At 39.9% G+C, this 23,148-nt stretch overlaps 1 protein-coding gene across 1 annotated transcript; it reads left to right on the top strand.

Moving 5' to 3' along the window:
- The first annotated feature begins 110 nt into the window (after nt 1–110).
- On the top strand, nt 111–21,786 carry LOC132560116 (mucin-2-like). Its single transcript, XM_060224761.1, has 4 exons — nt 111–132; nt 3,105–4,107; nt 17,654–17,735; nt 21,695–21,786. Exons 1-4 carry the CDS (start codon nt 111–113, stop codon nt 21,716–21,718), a joined length of 1,131 nt encoding a protein of 376 aa, XP_060080744.1. The 3' UTR covers nt 21,719–21,786.
- Nucleotides 21,787–23,148: the final 1,362 nt, after the last annotated feature.

The raw sequence follows: 23,148 nt of genomic DNA, 5'->3' as shown, positions 1-23,148 counted from the left end.
GACCCATAATTTAATAAATTTTGTACTTTTCACAACATTTGGCACATTTGAAGTGGAAGGAAAAAACTATGATGTGATAATACGTGAGCTTGCTTCCAATCTCAAATATAATGCGTGTATGTGTAAATAAGGGTGAGTATTGCTAACAGTTTTCATCTTGCAATATATTACGTTATTCAGAGGGATACAATGTGAAATATCGGGATATATTTTTTCATAGATGTACATTAGAGAAAAATAAGTGTAATTTAATGCATTGATGTACCGAAAACTAGACAATTTTGATTTAAATTACACAACACATTTAGTTTAAGAACATATCAAACAGGATGAATTTGGGTTTCGATATAATATGCTGCAATATAATGTGATACTGAAATTATATTGCAAATACAGTCGAAAATCCTTATCTCAAAATTCAAGGAAGTGGAAAATATTTCGACTTATCTGTATTTTGACTCAAACCATGTGTATAAATATGGTTGATGATATCGGCTTCTTGAATGAAGTAGGGCTACGATAGCGCACAAACAGCATAGTTTGCTATGATATTCAAAATGACAGAAAATAAACAAATGAATTTATCCTACTTTCTCCTTTTATTGTTTATTCATCCAAATAGCAAAATGTGTAATAACAACTCCAATCAGATACAATTGTACTCGCATTGTTCCCTCCCCAACACGTGTAGAATACCCACATATATTTAGCAGAATTACATGAAATTACATTACAGGAAATTTAAATTTTCTTTTGATTTGCTACAAGAATTGTTGTATGAAGCCACAGATCATATTAATTTAACTTTCTGAATAAATAAACGCGTGAAAAACGTGGCACTAGAAAGTTTTTACCTGTTACAGAAAACATTGTACAAGCACTAGATAAACGTACAGATATAGACTCTATCGATGAAAAATACTTTCAACACTTCATTGTCCAAATACTAAATCTGATGAAGTGCCCGATCACAGTCCTTTACTTAACAAGCTCAAAATGAGTTTCTTTCGGAATTGTTGCAATCAGAATTCGTTAAAAAGTTTGTACTGGTTTGAAGGTTTTGTTTTTATCGTTCCTGCAGGAGCACGTAACCAAGCTAAATGTTTTTATGTTTTATGTAAATGCGATAATTTTTATCATACAGGTAAGTAACTGCTAAAGGATGGTTACACTAATTAAGAAGTCAACCTTTAATTGGATAATTAAGCTGGTAATTAATCGTCATTGACCAAGTGTTATGTGTAGGATGGACTGATACACCATAATTAGCCATGTGTTATGTACAGGTGACTTTCTACTCTGTGTATGTATTGACTGATTTTGTCAGAAGACGTACTGATGTTTTGACAAAAAATAATTTTGAGAAAAGGAAAGACATTTCCCTTGTATACAATTAAAGGGACTGAAAAATTGCTTAGACTCAGTGAAATTTTCAACTAAATGAAATTTGAGTCATCCAAACCTGAGATGTATATATCACATATATATATGATATATGTGATATATATATCTCTGTCTAAACTAAACATACAAAGATATAGAAGGGAAAGGTCAGGACTTGAAAATTATTTTGACTCCAGCAATTTTGAGTTTCAACTGTATGTATTGACTATTACAATATGATTGCTCACTCCTATGTGTAATGAGTGTTCATTCAGATTGAAGTAGTGGAGAAAAGGAAAATCAGATATTGAGAGATATATGAAGATAAGAGTTTAAGATGTTGAGTACCTGGGTAGTCTTGTGAATAGTTGTTTTATGTGATGTGGATGATTATTTAGTGAGATTACATACATAAGGCCATACCAATTTGATTTATAGTTCGTCGGATTTACCACTCCTATTTTAAGCGATTAATAATTAAAAAAAGAAAAAATACCGCTCTTATTTTATCGTCAGTCAAAATTGACGAATCCGGACTTATTTTGCATGGGATTTCAAAACTTAGAAATTGCCCTAATTCTGGATCACAGGGGCGTTTGTCACAAACGTCGCAATTATATTAAGCTTTTTTTCTGCGTCTGATCTACATTCGACCGAGAAAAAAGGCTAGCTAACAACATGGGAATAATCGTAGTTTCTCTAACGACTGAGACTGGTTGTTATAGTGTCATGCCAAACACAGCAATGGAGACAGCTGACAACATTTCGTTTTATGATCTGTACGATCAGTTAGAACTATCGCATCAGATATTGGAAATAATAAATTTTCACTAGTCGTCCTCCCTGTTCAAACAACATCATCGTCTCCTCGCCGACCATGCTTGCATCGGTATGTGCGGATTTGAACATGAAATTCGTTGAATTTTTAGTCAGTTCTTGCCATAAATCAGAAGACACAAAGTCTGATAAATGTAAACAATCTGCATTTTCCGTGCTCATTGGGTCACAAAAAACTCTCTCTCCCACCGAAACCTACAACTTCAAAACTGAATGTTCTTTTTTAACATTGTTTAGTTTATAATTTGATAAAGGTATATAATTTTTTCAATATTTCTTTAATATCTTTTTACATGTTTTTCTTTCAAGCAATTGTTACAATACAGTTATTATGTTTTGAAAATGTGTTTGTTGATAATTTCATTCTGATTAACATAATTGGTGTGTCCATTTTGGAATTCTATTCCAGTGCAGGTCTTCTTCAGATATTCAGTCTTCCTCCACCAAAATGATCTGCTGAACTTGATACAATTGGCCATGGATAAATGCAATTACATTACAAATTAATGGTTCATTGTGAGATATCATGCATACAATTCTTTTCTAACATATTTTCCTTATATGATACAATATAAATATGGATAAAATGATTTATTACTGGAGTCCTTGATCAGGTAGATGTTTTACTTTAAAAGTTCTGTCATAATCACTTAGAAATAACATTAAAAACCAAAAGGATAATTTAATTCCAACATAAAAAACATTGCTTACAGTCGCTTGCTCCAATTGTGGAAGATTTGGATTTTTTTTTTTAATATTAAAAAAGTTTCGCTCGCCCGAAGAACTATAAATCAAATTGGTATGGCCTAAGATGTTAAATGTTGTTTATGTGTGTAAATATACTTGTCTCTGAATTTAAACAAAATTTCTCTCATTTGGTTTAGATGCTTCAAATCAAAATGCTGTACCAGCACCAGTTACACCGTCACTGAATCCATCCTCCAACGGAAGTCAAGTGTTAACAGATTTGCCACAGAATGCGACTGGTTCATCAAATCAGACTGTTCAATCGCCACCACCGATGACAACAGTACCCACTGATCTGTCTAAGATAACATCCACATCTCGAAGTTCTACTTTGGCTGGTGGGGGTTCTGGAAATGTTGCTTCTACCAATGTGGACACTCAAGTTTCATCACTGAAACCCAATATAACTGCAACTTCCAATAAACCTACAACACCATCCCTCGATGCTTCTAACTCCCAAAGCCATACTACAACCTCAAAGACCAGTTCCCCAATGCCCCCTATCCCTAATTCTACTAATACTAATACTACAGAACCTCCCAGTACAACACCAAATAGTACTACTACAGAACCTCCCAGTACAACACCAACTAGTAATACTACAGAACCTCCCAGTACAACACCAACTAGTAATACTACAGAACCTCCCAGTACAACACCAACTAGTAATACTACAGAACCTCCCAGTACAACGCCAACTAGTTCTACTGTAAAACCTCCGAGTACAACACCAACTGGTTCTACTGTAAAACCTCCTAGTACAACACCAACTGGTTCTACTGTAAAACCTCCGAGTACAACACCAACTAGTACTACTACAATACTTCCAAATACAACAACAACTAATACAACTGTAAAACCTCCGAGTACAACACCAACAAGTGCTACAAAACCTCCCAGCACAACACCAAGTAGTACTACTACAAAGCCTCCCAGTACAACACTAACTAGTACTACTACAAAACCTCCCAGCACAACACCCCAAACTACAAATACATCACCAGTTTCTTCTACGAAAAGATCCCATGAAAACGTAAGAAAATCTGGTGGATTGAGCAAAGCAGGAAAAGTAGCTGTTGGAGTAGTCATTACTATCATAGTCGTGATTGCCATTGTGATAGGCGTCCTATGGTACAGAAGGTAAGTGTTTGTGATGCCTATTACTTTACTAGACAGTTTTCTTGTTGTTCAAATCACCCTTCGTCTGCAGTCTGTCTGTTGTCAGTCTGTAAACAATAATTGTTATTGCCATATCTTGAGAAGCACTGAAGGAATATCACTTAGACTTTATGTATAAGTGCTCCTCTGTCCCTAGTTGTACCCATTTAAAATTGAGCTTGAATTTTGACAGTTGAAATTTGTTATCCTTATTGCTTGAGAAGTATAGATCCTGAACAATTTAACATTAAAAAAAATTTTGTTTGCATTTCATAAGTTTAAGAGAAGTTGTGTTCTGAATCTTTGATCTTTTTTGTTTGTTTGCACCATCATTGTTAAATATCTTTATTTAAGAAGTAGGTGTATATTTTACTTCTCTGATGTAAGCTAATTATCACCTTCATCCAGCATTGTGGGTCCGTAAACAATATGAGGTTTTTTTTCAAAATCTCCAGTACTGATTTCAGTGAAATTTTTTAGGAACTTTGCATAAGATGAAACAAAGTACCTGTAGCGAATTATATAATCCCGACCCCATGTGGGCCTGAGAGGTGGGGCCAAAAGGGTAAAATTTACTCAAATTTCAAAAATCTTCTTCTCAACATTCAGATAGGGTAGAATCAAGTACTTTTCATGGATGGAGGCATCTTAAGATGGTTTACAAAACTGAATTTCATGGCCACAGGGTCTCACATTTCTCAGTGGGAAGGAGGTAAAGTTTACAGTAGTTTATATCGAAAAAATAGATTTTTGAGTAGAATTTGTTTAATTTTCATTGGAAATATTTCAAACTGGCTTTGAATTATGTATGGAGAATGACAGCTTTATGGTAAGCTCATATTGATCCTGGTTGACCCTCATGGGCTGATGTGCAGGGCCAAAAGAGGTAAAATTGACTTGAATTTCAAAAATATTCTACTCAACACCCAGGTATGGCTTAAGCAAATGCACTTCTTGGATGGAAGCATCTTAAGGTGCATTTAAAACAAAAATGATTCTCACATTTCTTCCTGGAGAGGATGTTAACGTTACTATAATTTATATGGAAAAATTACATCTTCTTACTGGAGATAACTTTGTAAGAATTTGTAGTATCGGATGACAGCTTTGATGGTATGCATGTATTGACACTGGCTTACTTTATTCAATGTCACAATTTCTGTTTTATGACACTTTATAACTACCCTTTAACCTTTATATTCAATATTGCTTATCTATGGTGACTGTCAAGGCTGCTAGGCCTCTTATATAATTGTTTCGTTGCAATGCAGGGTAGAGGTTTACTGGATAAGGTAGTTCTGCAAAGCAGATTATTTTTGATACAGGAACAAATGTTTTGCTGCTCAGGAAGCAAACAATTATCAGCATTTAAACATACCTTTGTGTTTTACTATCAACAAAAATTTAGATGACATTAAAGTAATAATAGATAAATTAAGTGATGCTCTTCCAGTTGTGTGAGATGAATTATCTGTAGAAAGTCAATACAATGTAACAATATCAACTAATAATTACATATATCATCTTAAACCACTAGAATATCAATGAATAAATCATATTTGTGATCTTGTACTTAAGAGATTATAGAAGCATTTGAAAATGAGAAATACAATATTTTTGTTTTTAGGTCATCTGACTCAAAGGGTTGGCATGATTGTGTTTTGTCCATTGTCACATGGGCCTTGAATCATCCACCATGTGTAAACTTTCTATTGAAACAATTTTTTTTCAATAACAAAAAGGCTCAATGTTCTTATATTGGGTCTCTATCATGCTGGGATGAAAGGCTATCAACTCTGTTCAATTGAATGACCTTGATCCTCTTTCAAGGTCACAGGAGTCAAATATGTCAAAATTTTTAAACAAGGTCCATGATGCTGATATTTGGTGTGTAGCATGTTGGGATGAAAGGCAATCATATTTCGTTTGTTCAGATGAATGATCTTGACCCACTTTCATGGTCACAGGGGACAAAAGATTTTAGATGTTTAAACAAGATCTTCTCAATGACCAAAAGTCCCAAGGGTGCTGATATTGGGCCAGTAGCATGCTGGGATGAAGGGATACCAAGTTTGTCCAAAGGAATTACCTTGACCCACTTTCTAAGTCACAAGTTCAAATCATCAAGCAGTTTCTTCTTAACCAAAAGATCACAACAATTGATATTGGTTCTATAACATAATTTGATAAAAGGCAACCAAATTTCTTCAAATGATTGACCTTGACTTCTTATCAAGGTCACTAATATCAAATGTGTTTAGAGCTTCAAACTCTTCTTTCAACGAGCAGTTGGACCTGGGTCATGGTATTTGTGTTGTAGCATGCTTGAGAAATAGGATTTCAAGTTTATAGATATTGACTATATGAACTGACAATGCCTACTGTTTAAGATGTTGAACAAGTGAGTGATTCAGGAAATTGGTCCTCTGTTATATTTATGTCTTTATAATCAGATGACCAGTATGGCCCATGGGTCTCTTGTTTCTTACACATTTCCACTCAGTTCTGCAAACTGCATATCAGAGTAAACTTAGAAGGTTGTACAGTAAACCTCGAATAAGTTGAAGTCGATGGGACCAAGCAAATTATTCGACTTATCTGATGGTTCGACTCAACAGTGTTTTTGTCTATCATCTGTAATCGAGACATCATATATTTAAACTGACCCTATTTTCGCCGATCGTGTCTGATAGCAAGGTGTTAATGAAAAGAACAAGACAACATCTATATTTTATAATAACAATTATTTTTTTATTAAAACACAAATAAATTTTAGGTTAATGACAGTTACTGTAATCGTCATTGTCACAAACACGTATCTTTCACATCAAGCTTCCTCTTCTGTCCTCTTCTTTCTTCCGCATTCCTCTCAAATGATCCAGTTATCCCCCCAGATTACCTGGGTCCTTCACTAGATTGCTCATTTGAACTCATGATTGAGAGTGTGGAATGAATGACTAATCCCGAATTTGAGGTTTTTTAATGTAAAACCAATTTTCATGAGGTAATACTTACCATAACTTTAGTATGCAAATATGGTACCTACACCCATCTTTGTCCCAAAAAACAAAAGATTCAAAAATCCCGCCCTCCCTACGACCATGAGCCTTCACGTCATGAACATAGAGTTATTTCCCTTCCTCTTAGCCTTTATGTAGCACCCGTAGAGGGGCAGTCAGGCAGATAGGAAGAGGGGAGGAAAGGGTGGGACTCCATAAAGTTATGGTAAGTATTACCTCATGAAAATTGGTTTTACATTAAAAAACCTCAATTTCATTTCAGTAATAATTACCATAACTTTAGTATGCGAATTCGTCTTACCGTAGTGGTGACTAGCAGCCAGGCAGCCCATCTAGCACACTAAACTTAGTAGGGAGGGGGGACAGAGTGCATAGAATAAGAAGGGGCAACCTCCCCGTGACCGAGCAGGTAAACCACGTGCCGCCGAACGGAAAAGACGAGCCCCGGGGCTAACGGGGGGGGCACAGCCACAGACTGTGCAACCACCAGAGGTCCCAAAGAATACAAACCTTCTGAGTGGGAAGCCAGGGATCTCAGATAAAAATCTGTAAATGTATCCCTGCCCCGCCAGAAGGCAGCAGACATGACCTCCTGAAAGGAGGACCCATTAAGAAGGGCCCAGGATGCAGCGAGGGCCCTTACCTCATGAGCCCGCACTCTCACCCTCGCCCGAGCCTGGTCATCAGAATGCTCATAAGCATACTTAATGACCTGGCATACCCACCTAGACACCGACTGGGAGGAGATGTCTCGCTGTCCCTGTTTGATAGGCAAAAATAGACGGGATCTGGAGCCCCGCCCCCCCCTGGTTTTATCGAGATAAAACCTAAGAGCCCTACAGGGACAAAGCAATCTATCCCTCTCCTCCGAGCTAGTCAAAGCCGGAATCTTGATGGGATCGGGCGAGAACCCCGGGACTTGATTCTTCGCAAGGAAGGAAGGATCAGTTAAAAGAGTAACGGCAGCGTAGCCTCTGGACCAACGAAGGCAGGAAGGAAATGACGACAGGGCGTGCACTTCACTCCTCCTACGTCCAGAGGCCAGAGCCAAAAGGAAGACTGTCTTAAAAGTTAGAAACTTCAAAGAGGCAGACTCCATAGGCTCGTAAGGTGACCTCGTCAGGGAATCTAGCACCAAGGCTAAATTCCACTGCGGGGCCAGCTGCCGAACTCTGGGTCTATCCAAAGCGAAGCCTCTGATTAGGGCAGAAAGAGATGAGGAAGAACCTATCTCCTTCCTGCCGTAAAAAGCCAAGACACTGGCAATTGCTGTCCTATAGCCAGCAATAGTGCCAGGTGCCAGATTGCGGTCCCTAAACAGAGAGAGTAGGAAATCTGCAATCAGCTGAACAGAGGCTTCGAATGGATCAACCTCCCTGCCGACACACCAATCACAGAAGATCTTCCATCTGGACTGGTAGACGGCAGAAGAGGAAGCCCTGATAGATCGCGCGATGCGATCTGACACCTCTCGAGAAAAGCCTGCCTTGGCGAGGCTTCCAGAGATAGCCTCCACGCGTGAAGGTGGAGGATCTCTGGTCGAGAGTGTGTCGTCCTGGACCGAGGCTGACGCAGGAGATTCGGTCTGGTGGGGAGAGCCAGTGGCTCCTCCACCAGAAACGACAAGAGCTCCGGAAACCAAGGCTGCCTCGGCCACAGGGGGGCTATCAGAAGTAAGGAGCAGTGATGCTCCCTGAACTTCTGAAGCACCCTGCCCACCAGGTTGAAGGGAGGGAATGCATAAGCATGCATCCCGTCCCAGTCCAGAGAAAGGGCGTCCACAGCCCAAGCCTTCGGATCTGGGACCGGAGAGACGAAGGTTGGCAGCTGATTGTTCAGAGAAGTGGCAAACAGATCTATCAAAGGTCTGTCCCACACCTGACAAATTCCCCGGAAGACCGAGGGACACAGCTGCCATTCCGTCAACACCGGTTGGCGGCGCCTGGAGAGGGTATCCGCCAACACATTCAACCTGCCCGGAAGATGCTTGACCGTAATGGACAATTGCATCTCCTGACAGAGAAGAAGGATGCGGATGGAGAGGGCACACAGGATGTGAGACCTGGTGCCCCCTTGTCTCTCCAGATACGCGACAACTGTAGAGTTGTCGGTAGCCACACAAATCGCCTTGGACTGCAGGAATCCCCGAAAGGATTGCAGTGCCAAAAGAGCTGCCCTCATCTCGAGCACGTTGATGTGCTCCGAGAGCTGATCCCCAGACCACTCCCCCGAGCGACAATGGCCGTCGAGGTAAGCTCCCCATCCTGTCATGGAAGCATCCGTGAACAGGGTCATAGAGGGGACAGGCTTGGTCAGAGGAACCCCGCGGAGAACATTCTCCCGAATGGTCCACCAGCGAGCGAACTCCCTGACCGACTGAGTGAGAGTTATCCAGGCCTCCCACTTCCTGGATGACGGAACCCAGTTGGACAGGAGGAACATCTGGAGAGGTCTGATGTGAAGTCTCCCTAGGGGGACCACATCTGCCAGGGCGTTGAGATACCCCAGAAAACTGAGGAACCAACGTACCTGGACCTGCGACCGTTCGATGAAGGACAGAGCTAGAGCCCTGGCCTTCTCGAACTTCTCCACCGGTGGTAGGGCTATGCCCAGAACCGTATCGAAACGATTCCCCAGGAAGACAAAGTCCTGAGATGGGGAAACCTCTGACTTCTCTCTGGAAGGAATGAAGCCGACTTTGAGTAAGACTTTCAGGACCAGCCTGGTATCCTTCACTAACGATTCCCTCACCCTGTGAAGCATGAGGGAGTCGTCGAAATAGATGTGGACGTCTATTCCGCGAGAGTGAAGGAATCCCACGACTACCTGCAGCAGCTTGGTGAACACCAAGGGAGCTGTCGTCAGCCCGAAGGGCATGGCCCGGAATTGGAAGACCTTGCCGTTGCACGTGAAACGGAGGAACTTCCGTGCCGACTTCTTGATGGGGATATGGAAATAGGCGTCCTTCAGATCTACTGAAGTTGCCCACATCCCTTCCCTCACGGAGGCCATGATGCCCCGTGGGGTCTCCATCTTGAAGTGAGGAGAATCTACGTGCCTGTTGAAGGCACTGAGATCTATGATCGGGCGCCACTCTCCGGACTTCTTCCGAACGAGAAACATTCGGGAGTAGAAGCCGGGAGTGATTTCCGACATAGGAATCTCCTCTACCGCGCCCTTGGCAAGCAAGGTCCTTACTTCCTCCTGGATCGCCCGAGCCTTCTCCAAATCCCCCGGAGGAGGAAAGAAGATCGGCTGGGCGGTAAGAGGCGGATCCTGAAGAAGGGGAATACCTAGACCCTCCTTGACCACCGACAACGTCCACACGTCCTCCGTAATTTCCTGCCACTGGGATAGGAAAGCGGAGAGACGCCCGCCCACAGGAAGCTCTGGCTGGGGCAGATCGAGTCCCTGCCAAAACAGAGAATCGTCCGCCCATCCGGAGCCTGAGCCTGCGGGAGAAGGACAAGAGACCTGAACGGGAGGACCGCCGTCCACCCCGCCAGACCCCTGTTCTGTCTCGGTCAAGGAGAAGAAAGAGTCAGGAACCCTTCTTCTTGCCCCCAGGAGGTTTCTTACCTTTCTTACCTTTCCCCTTATTGCCCTTGAAGTATGGCTGCGATTTGGGTTGGGCAGACGCCTGCCCAGCCGAAAACTTAGCCCTCTTCTTGGGAGGCGCTGACCCCTGCGAGGTGCTGGCCTTCTCGGAACGAAACCTCTTCACCAAGAGTGCTGAGGCGACCGAGTCCTCCTTCATATCCTTCTGGACAGAAGGAAGAGCTCCCCCGAACAGGGTAGAGCCAGTGAAGGGGGCAGTCAATAGACGGGAAAGATAAGGTTCTTCGACTGGGCGATTCTTTAAAATAGAAAATCGCCTAGCCAACACGACATTGGCGAGCAGGGAGACCTGTAAGGCCGCCGATGCCCTCAACGCCGCGTTCAGGGCAGCTGTAAGCCTGTCCTGAATGTCGGCCTGTTCCGTCTCTGGTACCCGACCCTCAGGCAAGTCGGATACCTTGTATAGACTCACAGTCAGGAAGTCTATGTAAGACAGAACTTGGATGGAAAGGCGCAACATCCTCTCCATCCTGTGGTGTTCTCTAGCATCGAACACCACCTGGTCCACTGATTTGCCGGGCCAGGCAGCCAGCTCCCTCGACTCCAGCTTTGCTGGTTGAGGGGCCAGTTGCCCGTCATGTGTAGCGTAGTCAGCGGTAGAAGCCTCTGACAAATCGCCAACACCGAGCTGCAGACCGGCAAACCCGGGGGTGCGGGTAGATGAAGAATTCTTCTCCAGAACCCGTGCCCGGGCAGTGGCCAGAGCCGAAGACACAATGGTGCCTTCTGGCAGAGTCCGGTCAGTACGAACGGAAGCCCGAGGAGCCACCAAAGAACCTAGAAGGGTGGTGGACTCGGGCACCGACGATGCAGAAGGGGGTGGGCATACCTCCGCTCCGAGAATCCGAGAAATGTCGGCCCGTAGGGCCCTCATCCCCGAAAGAACATGCTGAGCCTCGGTTTCAGCAATCTCGGAGCCCCCTACCTCCTGGGAACCCTCCTGGTCAGAAGGGTCATCTGCCGATGACTCGGACGGATCAATCGCCGAGCACCCAGGAGACAGATGGATAACATCGTCATCCTCTGCCAAGCCCACGCCCTCAGCGTCCATCTCCTCCTCGCTAACGACCGAAGTCGCCCTGGGAGGAACAGGGGCCGCCAGAGGAGACCTCTCCGGAGAGGGGGACTCCTCTATACGGCGTTTAGACGTAGAACGTCTAACAGCCGAAGCTGTAGGCTTAGAAGCCAACCCCTGAGGACAGGAGACCGACGAGTCCGCGCGGGAGGCGGAAGTCCTAAAGGTCCGGCGAACCTTTTTAGGACCGGCCAAAACGGCCCCCGAAGTAGCAGAGCGTTGGGGGGATTCAGCACTGCTAAAACGTCTCCTAGAGGGAGAGACCATACCCCAAGGGTTCCATGAAGGAAGACCCATGGGGTTGAACCCAAACCCCTGAGGGAATGGGAACAGTCCCGCGGGCTGGGAGTGACCCCAGAACTGACCAAATTGGCCTGCCTGAGCCTGGGGCTGGACACCCTGTCCAAAGGACCAGGATGAACCTCCACTCCCACCAGGTGGAAACCCAGCCATGTACGGGCCGAGCCCGTAACAGCTGGGTAACTGTTGGTACCCATGACCATCCGCAGGTTGGTCTGGGCGGCCCGGGATTGAGTGCCCGCAGGCACCCCTACACCCCGAGCCCGGGGGAAAAGGCGACCGGAAACCGGAAGCCTGACCTGGGGCCCCAAATCCCTGGGGGAAACCCCCTGGGAAACCTTGCACCGGAAAATCTGGACTAGAGCGAAAAGCCCCAGATCCAGAGACCTGTGAGGGTAGGAACCCAGGCCCCGCACTGACACTAGGATTAGTGAACTCAGTGTCACTAATCCCCGTAGCCACTGACAACCCTGACAAAAAATCAGTGACCCCTGACCCCATACCCGAGGGTACCGGTCCGGCGTCAGGGCGGCCCCCACCAACGACGCCACCTGGTGGCCGAGGTCCCTGAAAGACTCAGAGACCTGTGACCGGAAGTCCCTTTCCGACGGTAGCACCGCCGGCTGTCGAGAGCTACCGGCCGATTCGACCCTAGACTTCGCCGAGTCAGGGTCGGGTTGCTCCCCCTATACCAGGACGCGCCTGAGCGCCTTGGAGGGGGAGCCCCCTGCTCGAGGGCGGAGCTCAGTGTGAGAACACCCCCAGCAGTGACAACCTCACCCCTCGGCTCAGGGCCGGGGGTAGAAAACCTGGATGGCTTACCTCTCTTACCGGAAGATGAGGACGAATCCCTCTTCCGGCGAGAAGTTCGCCGACTGGGTAGGGGAGCCTTTACAGCGGACCCGGCGTGCAAACAAAGTTTGCACGGCGAGGCCTCGCTGCAAGGTCGGCATAAGGGACAGGCATCATGGGGGTCCTGCTCTCCGTAGAAGTGAGAACACCCATGTGCTGAACCACGACGCATCCCTGAATCCATAATTGTTACGAAATAAATAATCAAATAACAACAGTTATTAATACAAATAAACGTAACAAAAATAAATGGAGTGAAAAAACACAACTCCAACAAACAAATACGAACGAAAGCAAAAGCTAACGAAACGTAAAAAAGCAAAGCAAAATATACGGTCGAATAAATAATACGACCGATAAAAAGCGAAAAAACTTCACGAAAAAACCGAACAGCGCAAAACACGTAGATACGCGCTCGGTGCGTGGAGTATAGCAAAATGGCCGAACAAAGGCCGAACAAAGGCCGGCCGATTAAGGCCTAAAAGCAGGATATATTAACTAAATAAACGTCTGCAAAGACTGTTATAGTTAAGGATGGGTTTAAAGCAATAAACCGATATATAAATAATCGGCTATAAGGTAGACTTAAGCTAAAAGGAAAAGGAAGGCACTCAGCTGAATATAGCACGTCCGCCCGCTCCGGTAGCCATAAAGATAAGAGGAAGGGAAATAACTCTATGTTCATGACGTGAAGGCTCATGGTCGTAGGGAGGGCGGGATTTTTGAATCTTTTGTTTTTGGGATACAAAGATGGGTGTAGGTACCATATTTGCATACTAAAGTTATGGTAATTATTACTGAAATGAAATTTCACCCTAACTTATAGCCCCTTTCGACACTTCAACTCAAATGTTGACATTTTCACTCAAATAAAATAACAACTCACGGGCAAAAAGTAAACATGAGATGTTTTATTTCAATGGCTGTTTGATCGCATAGTTCTTGGTAAAATGAGATATTTACCTGTGCACCTGTATAAACAAAAGGATTAGGTGTTTCGATACCCTGAAATTACATTGTGCATATGGGCCTGTTGACACCGTTACGGCTGACCGATCACACTCATTACCGACCAGGAAAATTTACCTGAGACAATGTGGCGTCTGAATGTTCGACACAAACATGGAATTTTTTGTACGATTTAGAAGGGACGGACCACAAAAAATATTCGACACAACCACAGTATTCGATTCAACAGTGTTCGATCCATCCGTGTTTAATTTACTAAGATAAGGAGGAGAAAAAATCGGGACCGAACGAAACGTTCGACTCATCCGATGTAATCGACTCATGTGTGTTCGACACAAGTGAGTTTTACTGTATATGAAAACAAAATTAGAGGATACTGACATAATCTGATAGAATGCAAGATGCTGTTAACATTTCTCAGCACATGCAAAAAGGCTGTAACAACTTCTAGACCTACAAAATGCAATTATGATATATGAATGGGTTTAATGTTAATTTACAATAATCTGTTCAGTTCAGAGCATTTTACCCAACAAAAATGATATTTTCTCAACGATTGGTGACAGTTATATATATTCTGAAAAATTTATCTTCATGAATAGTGCCACTCTTGACAACTGTACATATTGATTTTTCCTAATAATGTATATATACATATATGTAATGCTCAGTCTCATTTTCATATTTCATAATCCTTCATTAATATAATGAAAAACACATGTTTTAGTACTTTCAATGTCAACCAATTGTGATTCAGATATTGAGACCCATGTATCATCTGTTCGTGAGCTCTGTAAATTTACATTTGTACTTGTTTTGATACATTTAGGTTAGTTCATCAATGGTTTGTGAAACCTGGTGTTAAACACCAGTATCAACTATACCTTTATTTCCTGGTCTGTGATAGATAGACATGTTGTGGCCTGATTTATTAAAGTTTTATTTTGTGTGCAAAATAAACTGAATTTTTATTGCAAAGTATAGCAAAAAAATTGAAAAACAAACTACATGATATTTTATTAGTATCACAAGTCGAGATCACTACGGCTTCTGTAATAACTTGACATACAGATAAATAAAATGCTTTAAACATTTAGCATGGAAAACAAATAAATGAATATATCTGGTAGATAACTTATGAATCATTACAAACCTGGAAATTGATTGAATTTATTTTGTAAAGATCTAATTATTTTGTTATTTTCATGGTATGTTTTAGACATAAATAAAGATATCAGGTTAGGATAAGAATTTTTTTATTGCAAACTAAGATTTATCCTTATGTCGATATTGTCAGAGCTTTTCAATTGTCCATGTTTTCGCAGAAATGAATGGGTATGTAGTACTTATCGATATCAGTAGAAACTACACATGCATTACTTATTGATAGAAATGAGAAATAGTACTATAGTCCTAACACTGGTAGTTTTACCAGAAAGAAACAGTATCTTTCTTGGTGATGAAAAATGGGATTTCCTAAAGAAATAGAGTGAATGAGGAAAAATCTTCCAAGTCCCATGTGTATACCAATACAGTGTTTTTCGCATATTCGAGGATATGTATATCCAGAGACCGGCTCTGTTATTATATGCATAATTTGTTGATCCATTTCCGGTCTATCATGCTTATTTTGCATTTTTGTTTTTAGGTCATCTGACCCAATGGGTCTGATGACCTATTGCGATCGCCTTTTGTCCAGCGTCGTCCGTCGTCTATTGTAAACATTTTCAACTTCTTCTCTAGTTCTACATGTCTCATTGAGCTGAAACTTACCTGAAATGATCCTGACATGATCCTGACCAAAGCTTGTTAATTTTGGGTTGGTCCGAAATCCAACATGGCCGCCATCTTGAAAACACATTTTCGACTTCTTCTCAAGTTCCATCAGTGCAATGGAGAATAAAACTTGCATGACATGATCATGACGTGGCACTGACCAAAGTTTGTTAATTTTGGGTTGGTCTGAAATCCAAGATGGCCGCCATTTTGAAAATACCTTGAAAACACATTTTCAAATTCTTCTCAAGTTCTACTTGTGACATTGAGCTGAAACTTACCTGAAATGATCATGACATGGTCCTGACCAACGTTTGTTAATTTTTGGTTGGTCCGAAATCCAAGATGGCTGCCATCTTGAAAACACATTTTCGACTTCTTTTTAAGTTCCACCAGTGTGATTGAGCCAAAACCTGCATGAAATGATCATGACATGGCACTGACCAAAGTTTGTTTCTTCAAACATCTTCTGAATAACCAGAACACCCAGGATGATGATATTTGGCCTGTAGCATGCTGGGATGAAGGTTTACGAAGTTTGTTGAAATGAATAACCTTAACCCATTTTCAAGTTGGTGGCTGAGTGCCCTTAATTCATAAATCCATGTGAAATAAGTTCAAAATTTGAAATCTTGTATTTTATGTCAGATGACCGTTAAGGCCCATGGGCCTCTCTTTAGTTTTGCCTTTGTTTTTATTGATGATTGTTTGATGTTTCTCTTTAGAATTATTTGCATTTGTCCAATTTGTTTGCGTTTTGTTTCTATTTGAGTGAGAATGTTAATTGGTCCAGAGTCAGTACTAGAGGGATGTTTCTTAATGTTTTCTTAATGTTTATGTTCCCTTATGGTCCAAGTTTGTCCTGTCTAATTTTGAGATAAAACACAAATTGTGGATAGGCACATGGTTTATTATCACTATTAATTGAGAAGTATTGAAAGGGTATTTTTAGCCTACCATCATCAGTCTGTGCTTTGTCTGTCTGCCTGTCTGTCAAAAAACCTTGTTATTGCTATTTCTTGAGAAGATTAATCCTTCTTACAGGTTTCATATGAAGGTTCCCCTTGGTCTCTAGTTGTACCATATTGATTTTGGACTCATCTGAAAAACAAAATGGCTGACAAGCATTTTTGATTTGGACAAAGAAAGATTTTTCTTGGTATTTCTTAAGAAGTACTAGATGGATCTTTCTCAAATTTCATTTATTGTAGGTTCTTCATTGATCCCTAGTACTTGGTCTAGTCTTTTGATTTTGGAACTGATAAGAAAACCAATATTACTGACAGGCCAGGCAACTGTTTTGCATTTGACAAAAATTATTTTGGCTAGTATTACTGAAAAGGAATTGTCAAAATTCATAAAATAATGTGTACAAATAGAGGATAGAATAGAAGACCAAACAAAGTTGGGCACCAAGATCCCTCTTGGATGTTCCCCATGGTCCCTAGATATACCTGTTTAATTTTTAAACACATCATTGAAACAAATTGGCTGATTGACTGCGGTTTTTGATTTTCACATTTGAACTTTGTTATTGTTATTTGTTGAGAAGTACTAGAATGATATTTCTCAAACTTGATGTATAGGCTCCCTTTGGTACCAAGCTGTGCCCCATCAATTTTGTGTCTACTCAAGAAAACAAAATACATGTAGCTGACCGAAAAACATTTTAGATTTTGATAGTTGAAGATTGTTATCACTATTTGTCAGAAAGTTCTCCTTAGCTCTTTTTTACATTTTAAATGTAGCATTTTCTTGTTATCTAATGATTAAGAGGAAAAGAGAAAAGAATGATTAGTCTTACATAGAATTAAAAATTTAATGGTGCCAAATCATCTCTCTTGGATCTCTAAATGTTACTGTTAAAATTTATTATTTACACATTTTGTATATAAAATTTTGTTTTCGTATCTTGCAGACGATTTGTGTCCGGAACCTGGGGAGTTGGTTCTTCAGTGGCCTATCGAACGTGGGGTAACAATGATTTTGTGGATGACGAGGTACAGTTAAGACGAGTCTAGTGTCTCAAGTTGGCTTTCTATGCTGATCTACATCACACTGCTCGATGCATCTACATGAGTATATGTAATACATGTACATGAGAATTGTGATGTCTTTATGTGTGCTAATGAATACAATACCAGTGAAATGAACCATTTGATTAATTGGTGAAATCTTTCTTACGAATGAAAAGGGACCATGTTGTGATTGATATAAGAACTAATTGAAGGAGAGGTATTCAGATTGACCATCATATTAATGAATAGGTTCCAATAATTTCACACTAAGAAAAGTCTCAAAGTAGTGGTACATGTGTAAAGAAACAGTTATTTGTAATAAGTGTATCGCACATAGTGGCATCCTCACAGTAAGATTTATACGTCCGTCAGAGACAAAATTGTTCATACGAGAAACATGATTATGTCTCATCAGGCACATGGTTATACCTCGTCAGACACATTATTACGCCCACATCAGGTACACTGTTATGCCTTATCAGAAACATGGTTTTACCCCGTAAGAGACATTATTACACCCCCATCAGGTAATCAGTTATGCCCCATCAGAAACATGGTTTTACCTCGTAAGAGACATTATTAAACCCCCATCAGGTAATCAGTTATGCCCCATCAGAAACATGGTTTTACCTCGTAAGAGACATTATTACACCCCCATCAGGTAATCAGTTATGCCCCATCAGAAACATGGTTTTACCTCGTAAGAGACATTATTACACCCCCATCAGGTAATCAGTTATGCCCCATCAGAAACATGGTTTTACCTCGTAAGAGACATTATTACACCCCCATCAGGTAATCAGTTATGCCCCATCAGAAACTTGGTTTTACCTCGTAAGAGATATTATTACACCCCCATCAGGTACATGCTTATGCCCTATCAGAAACATGGTTTTACCTTGTCAGAGACATTATTACACCCCCATCAGGTAATCAGTTATGCCCCATCAGAAACATGGTTTTACCTTGTCAGAGACATTATTACACCCCCATCAGGTAATCAGTTATGCCCCATCAGAAACATGGTTTTACCTCGTAAGAGTCATTATTATGCCCCCATCAGGCACACTGTTATGCCCCATCAGAAACATGGTTTTACCTCGCCGGAGATATTATTACGCCCCTTCAGTGGCATGATTACGCCCCATCATTAACATAATATTGTTTATTAGTCATGTGTTTTTTACTAGAATTAATCAGAAATATGAGATATCATTGTTCCTTGCAGTAGCACCTGAATACTGTATATCCAATTAGTTACGTGTTATCAGATATAGACAGATTAGACCCAGAAAGTTGCCATGTTTTGAAATCCATCAAAGTTCAGCTCTTTTTCGTTTCTGTTATGAGCAAGGATTAAGGCTTATACCTTTTGAAAGCCAAAACTGTAATAGTTTGTTTTGATCTCTTTCCCTCAACGAGAATCCACTAATATTTTGCCATCCTGGTATCACAGGACCCTGCTATTCATAGACATAGCAGATTGTTTATATCTAAAACATGTATGAATATTTTTACCTGCTTGATTTTGAACATTGTATATTGTAGATTTATGATAAACTGCTGTTTATATATTTCTATGTGAAGATGTTACGTTGATGTATTTGTGTTAAAAACATAACTGTAAATGTGAGATAACTAACAAACTAACTTTTTTTCACACTTGACTACAGACACTTAGATGTGCCTAATAATACGTTGTCCTCAACTTGTATTTACATGAATATTTGACTAGCTAGTAACAGGCCTTCTACTTATCTTACTTACCATATACAGGGAAACATTGCTGTGGGTTATTTTTACCTATATACCAGGTATTATTTTTATTTTCACCTAATGTAAAGTTTGCCTGTAATACATCAAAGATATATATTTGTAAATAAATATGAGAATTCAGCCAAACTCTATTTTTGTCACCCAAATGACAAAATTATGAAGTTAAGTTTTAACGACAGTGAAATTTCCTTGTGTACAGTATATGTTATATAAATTGACTGTATTATAGACATCATGGTGAGAGTTTGGGACGAATGCTATGTGCCTAGGTTGATATCATCATCAAGTTTCACAATTGGTCCTGAAATAAGTTTAACTAAATAAACAAGAAGGTGCATTTTTTTGTGGTACTTACAAAATCATTTGTGTTGTGTATTGTACCTCAGCATGATTGATGAAGAGGACTAGATTATGCTAGAATCATTGTTGTCAATTGTTTCATTTTTTTAAACTAATTTTTGTAAGATTTTGGGTACATGATAAATACAAATAAGGCAGGTTTACTTTTGACCTATTTTGGGTGATTTTTATAGGGAGCTTCCCCCTCCCCCAATTATCATCAGTATCCTTGTATAATTCTGTTGTCAAAGGCTGTTATAAGCCTTAAATTAGCTTACACATCTCAGTTCCTCAGAGATGATAATATAATAATCTAAAAAGTCACATGTGACTGCTTTTGATATGCATTAGCAACCAGATCTTAAATTTTCACCTGTAACAAACATTTTCCCTTCCTGAGTTCAGTTGAATAGTTCAAGGTAGACATGTAAATTTTTGTATTCTTTTAAAATTAAATGCAAACATTTTGTTTTTTTAATTTGGCTTTTCGGAGAAATACTCAGAATAAGGGATGTCACTTTTGTGTACATAAATTTGAGGGACATTTTTGGGTTAATTTTTGGATTAATTTTTGACTGAAACTTTTTATCTTTATTCATCCTTAGGAATATAGTTCAGCTGTTCTGTTGCAGGCAAATAAAAAAAAACCGAAGCAAAGACAAAAAAAAGCAAAAATATTTCTGACTCAACAGTAATATCTATAACATAATGGCTTGAATAGTACAAGTATATTAGGCTCAGATTTGTCTAATTAGTTTCATTTTGGTTGGCCTTGATAGATTTTTAGGTAGCAGTACACCATTTCTCTGTGTGACCATGGGTGATAAGTTTGTTAATTAGATTACCCCATTATAAAAGTTTTAATCAAAATTTTGAAAAATAAATCCTTGCTAAAATTGGTCTTTTCATGTTGAAGTGGACAATGTGGGGATTAATTTTTTTCCCGAATAATATTTATTTAGCATTGTGTTGGGTATTACTGTTTGGGCAGTCTCGAATCTGTGTCTATGCACCAAAAACTAGCTTTACAGGAAGTGAAATTTTCATAGTGTTTAGATGTGGTCATGTTATAAAGGATTTCCACGTTGGAATTTGCTGAAATGTACGGGGGGTAGTTTGTTACCATGACAGTGTTGTTGATATTAAGATAGGTGTTCAGAAATAAATTTCTTCTATAAAGTTGTAGTGTTAGGTTGGAATTAGTTGTATTTCTGTGTTTTTAGCATTTTATCAGTAGGTAACCATGACAATCACATGTCAGAAATCAGAGGAAATTTTTGATTTACACAAATTTTATCTCTCTACTGTTAATGTAATTGTTGTGTAATTTATAAATACATATACATGTAATGATGTATTTTTCATAACCAATCTGCTATACCTGTATATCTCAAACATGACCAATAATTTCAGAAAAAATGCAAATGAACTGTTTCCTTCTACCTTACACATGTATTATAAGTTTTCAGTTCTGACGTTTTATGTAAGCTTTTCTTCTTTCATATTAACATTTTTTACTAATAATTTTTTTCTATTATGTATTATCCCTTTCTAATGGCACTAAAAACTTGTTACATGGAGTTCCTCCACATAATAGTCTTATTTGTGTTGTCTATTAATTAGTGTTGGTTGTGTCTCAATAACTTTCCTCTTTCTGTTTTCTACCAGTAGCTTTTCTTATTTTTCCTCTCTTTTTTTTTTATCATACAATGATATGTATTTTTTGATTTTGTACAATTAGCTTTCTGTATACCTGTCTTTTTAGAATTATTTTGTTTTGTTTTGATTTGATTCATTTTTTTTTGTTTTTCTTTTCTTTTCTTCAGAGAATTTCTATCAACCGTCGATAAGAACATGTACAAGGGACCTATCTCAACATGTACAGTTAGTCAGGAACTTCTGTCATTCTGTGCTATCTTCTGTGATCTGTATGACAATCATTAGACCAGGAAGAAACTCCTGCTAATATGTGTTAGGTTGAGGAAAAACTTTAGTTGTAAGTCTGCAGTGATAATAAACGTTACATTCTTATGGAGTTATTTGCTGTTAAAATAAACATACCGGGAAATTAGATTGTTTTTTAATCAGTTGAAAATAGGTGTATTAATATTCTAAGGTGGTTAGATTTGCACTCCACTGTTGAGAGGGAGCAGAGATCTTGTACTTGTATAACCAAGTTTTTACCCCCAAACTCATGATCAGCCCATGCCATGAGTCAGTACAGTAAACTTACATATTTTACTGGTAGTCTTTGAATGCTTGTCATCCTGAAAGTGTCGTGTTAAAATTTGATTGTGCTACTTGTTGTCTACATATGCTGCTGTCCATGAACCAATATTTACCCACCAAAGCAGTAAGTCACTGGTCCATGAACCAGTATTTACCCACCAAAGCAGTAAGTCACTGGTCCATGAACCAGTATATACCCACCAAAGCAGTAAGTCACTGGTCCATGAACCAGTATTTACCCACCAAAGCAGTAAGTCACTGGTCCATGAACCAGTATATACCCACCAAAGCAGTAACTCACTGGTCCATGAACCAGTATTTACCACCAAATCAGAAAGCCACTAGCCCATGAACCAGTAACTATAAAGAAACCCAGAAAGTCACTGGTCGATGATCAATTATTTACCCACTGATTCATCAAGCACCTGTCCATGAATTAGTTTTTGCAGATCACTGGGCCGTGAAAATGCTTATATATACAATTGATTCATGAACCTGTAGTTATGTACAATGTTTATTTGATAAATATTGATTCATCTACAAATCAACCAAAAGTATTTGGTTCTAACTATACATCAATATGATAAAATAGTGACTGACATGTGACCAGCTCGTTGTGATCTCTCTGAATACTGTACAAAGCATGTCCCTTAAATGTCCTGTTTAGACAGAACACATATGTAATTACTTGTTTTTTTCATATTGTATAGAAGTCTGCATGACTCTCTTTTTGCTTTAAAAATAATTTATCTTTTGCGAAATATTGTAGAGAATAGACAATATTTTTACAAGTGTAATGATTTCTGGTAGTTAAGGTGTAATTAAGTTGTGCTGTACTCTGATAGGTAGGTTTATAAGTGTTAATTATTTGATGCAATATATCATAAAGTGCTCACATTATTATTAATATTATTTTTTCTTTATGTAATTCTTTTGTGTAAACATCTTTTTTGATGTATTTAAAGCTCAAGTGGGCCAAACCTGTTCCATACTGTTTATTACAAAGATATTTGATTAAATATAACTTCTCAAGAATAAGGAATAAGACTTT

The sequence above is a fragment of the Ylistrum balloti genome, unplaced genomic scaffold (genome assembly GCF_031769215.1).
Source record: "Ylistrum balloti isolate Yb309-2 unplaced genomic scaffold, AGI_CSIRO_Ybal_v1 Utg371016, whole genome shotgun sequence".
Taxonomy (NCBI): Eukaryota; Metazoa; Mollusca; class Bivalvia; order Pectinida; family Pectinidae; genus Ylistrum; species Ylistrum balloti.
This window is presented reverse-complemented; position numbering and strand designations above follow the sequence as displayed.

What these genes read in the sequence shown, in the direction of transcription:
- LOC132560116 (XM_060224761.1), top strand. Translation starts at nt 111, where the DNA reads ATGCGTGTATGTGTAAATAAGG. An exon ending in GCGTGTATGTGTAAATAAGG is followed by an intron (nt 133 to 3,104) that starts GTGAGTATTGCT and finishes CATTTGGTTTAG; the next exon opens with ATGCTTCAAATCAAAATGCT. An exon ending in ATGATTTTGTGGATGACGAG is followed by an intron (nt 17,736 to 21,694) that starts GTACAGTTAAGA and finishes TCTTTTCTTCAG; the next exon opens with AGAATTTCTATCAACCGTCG.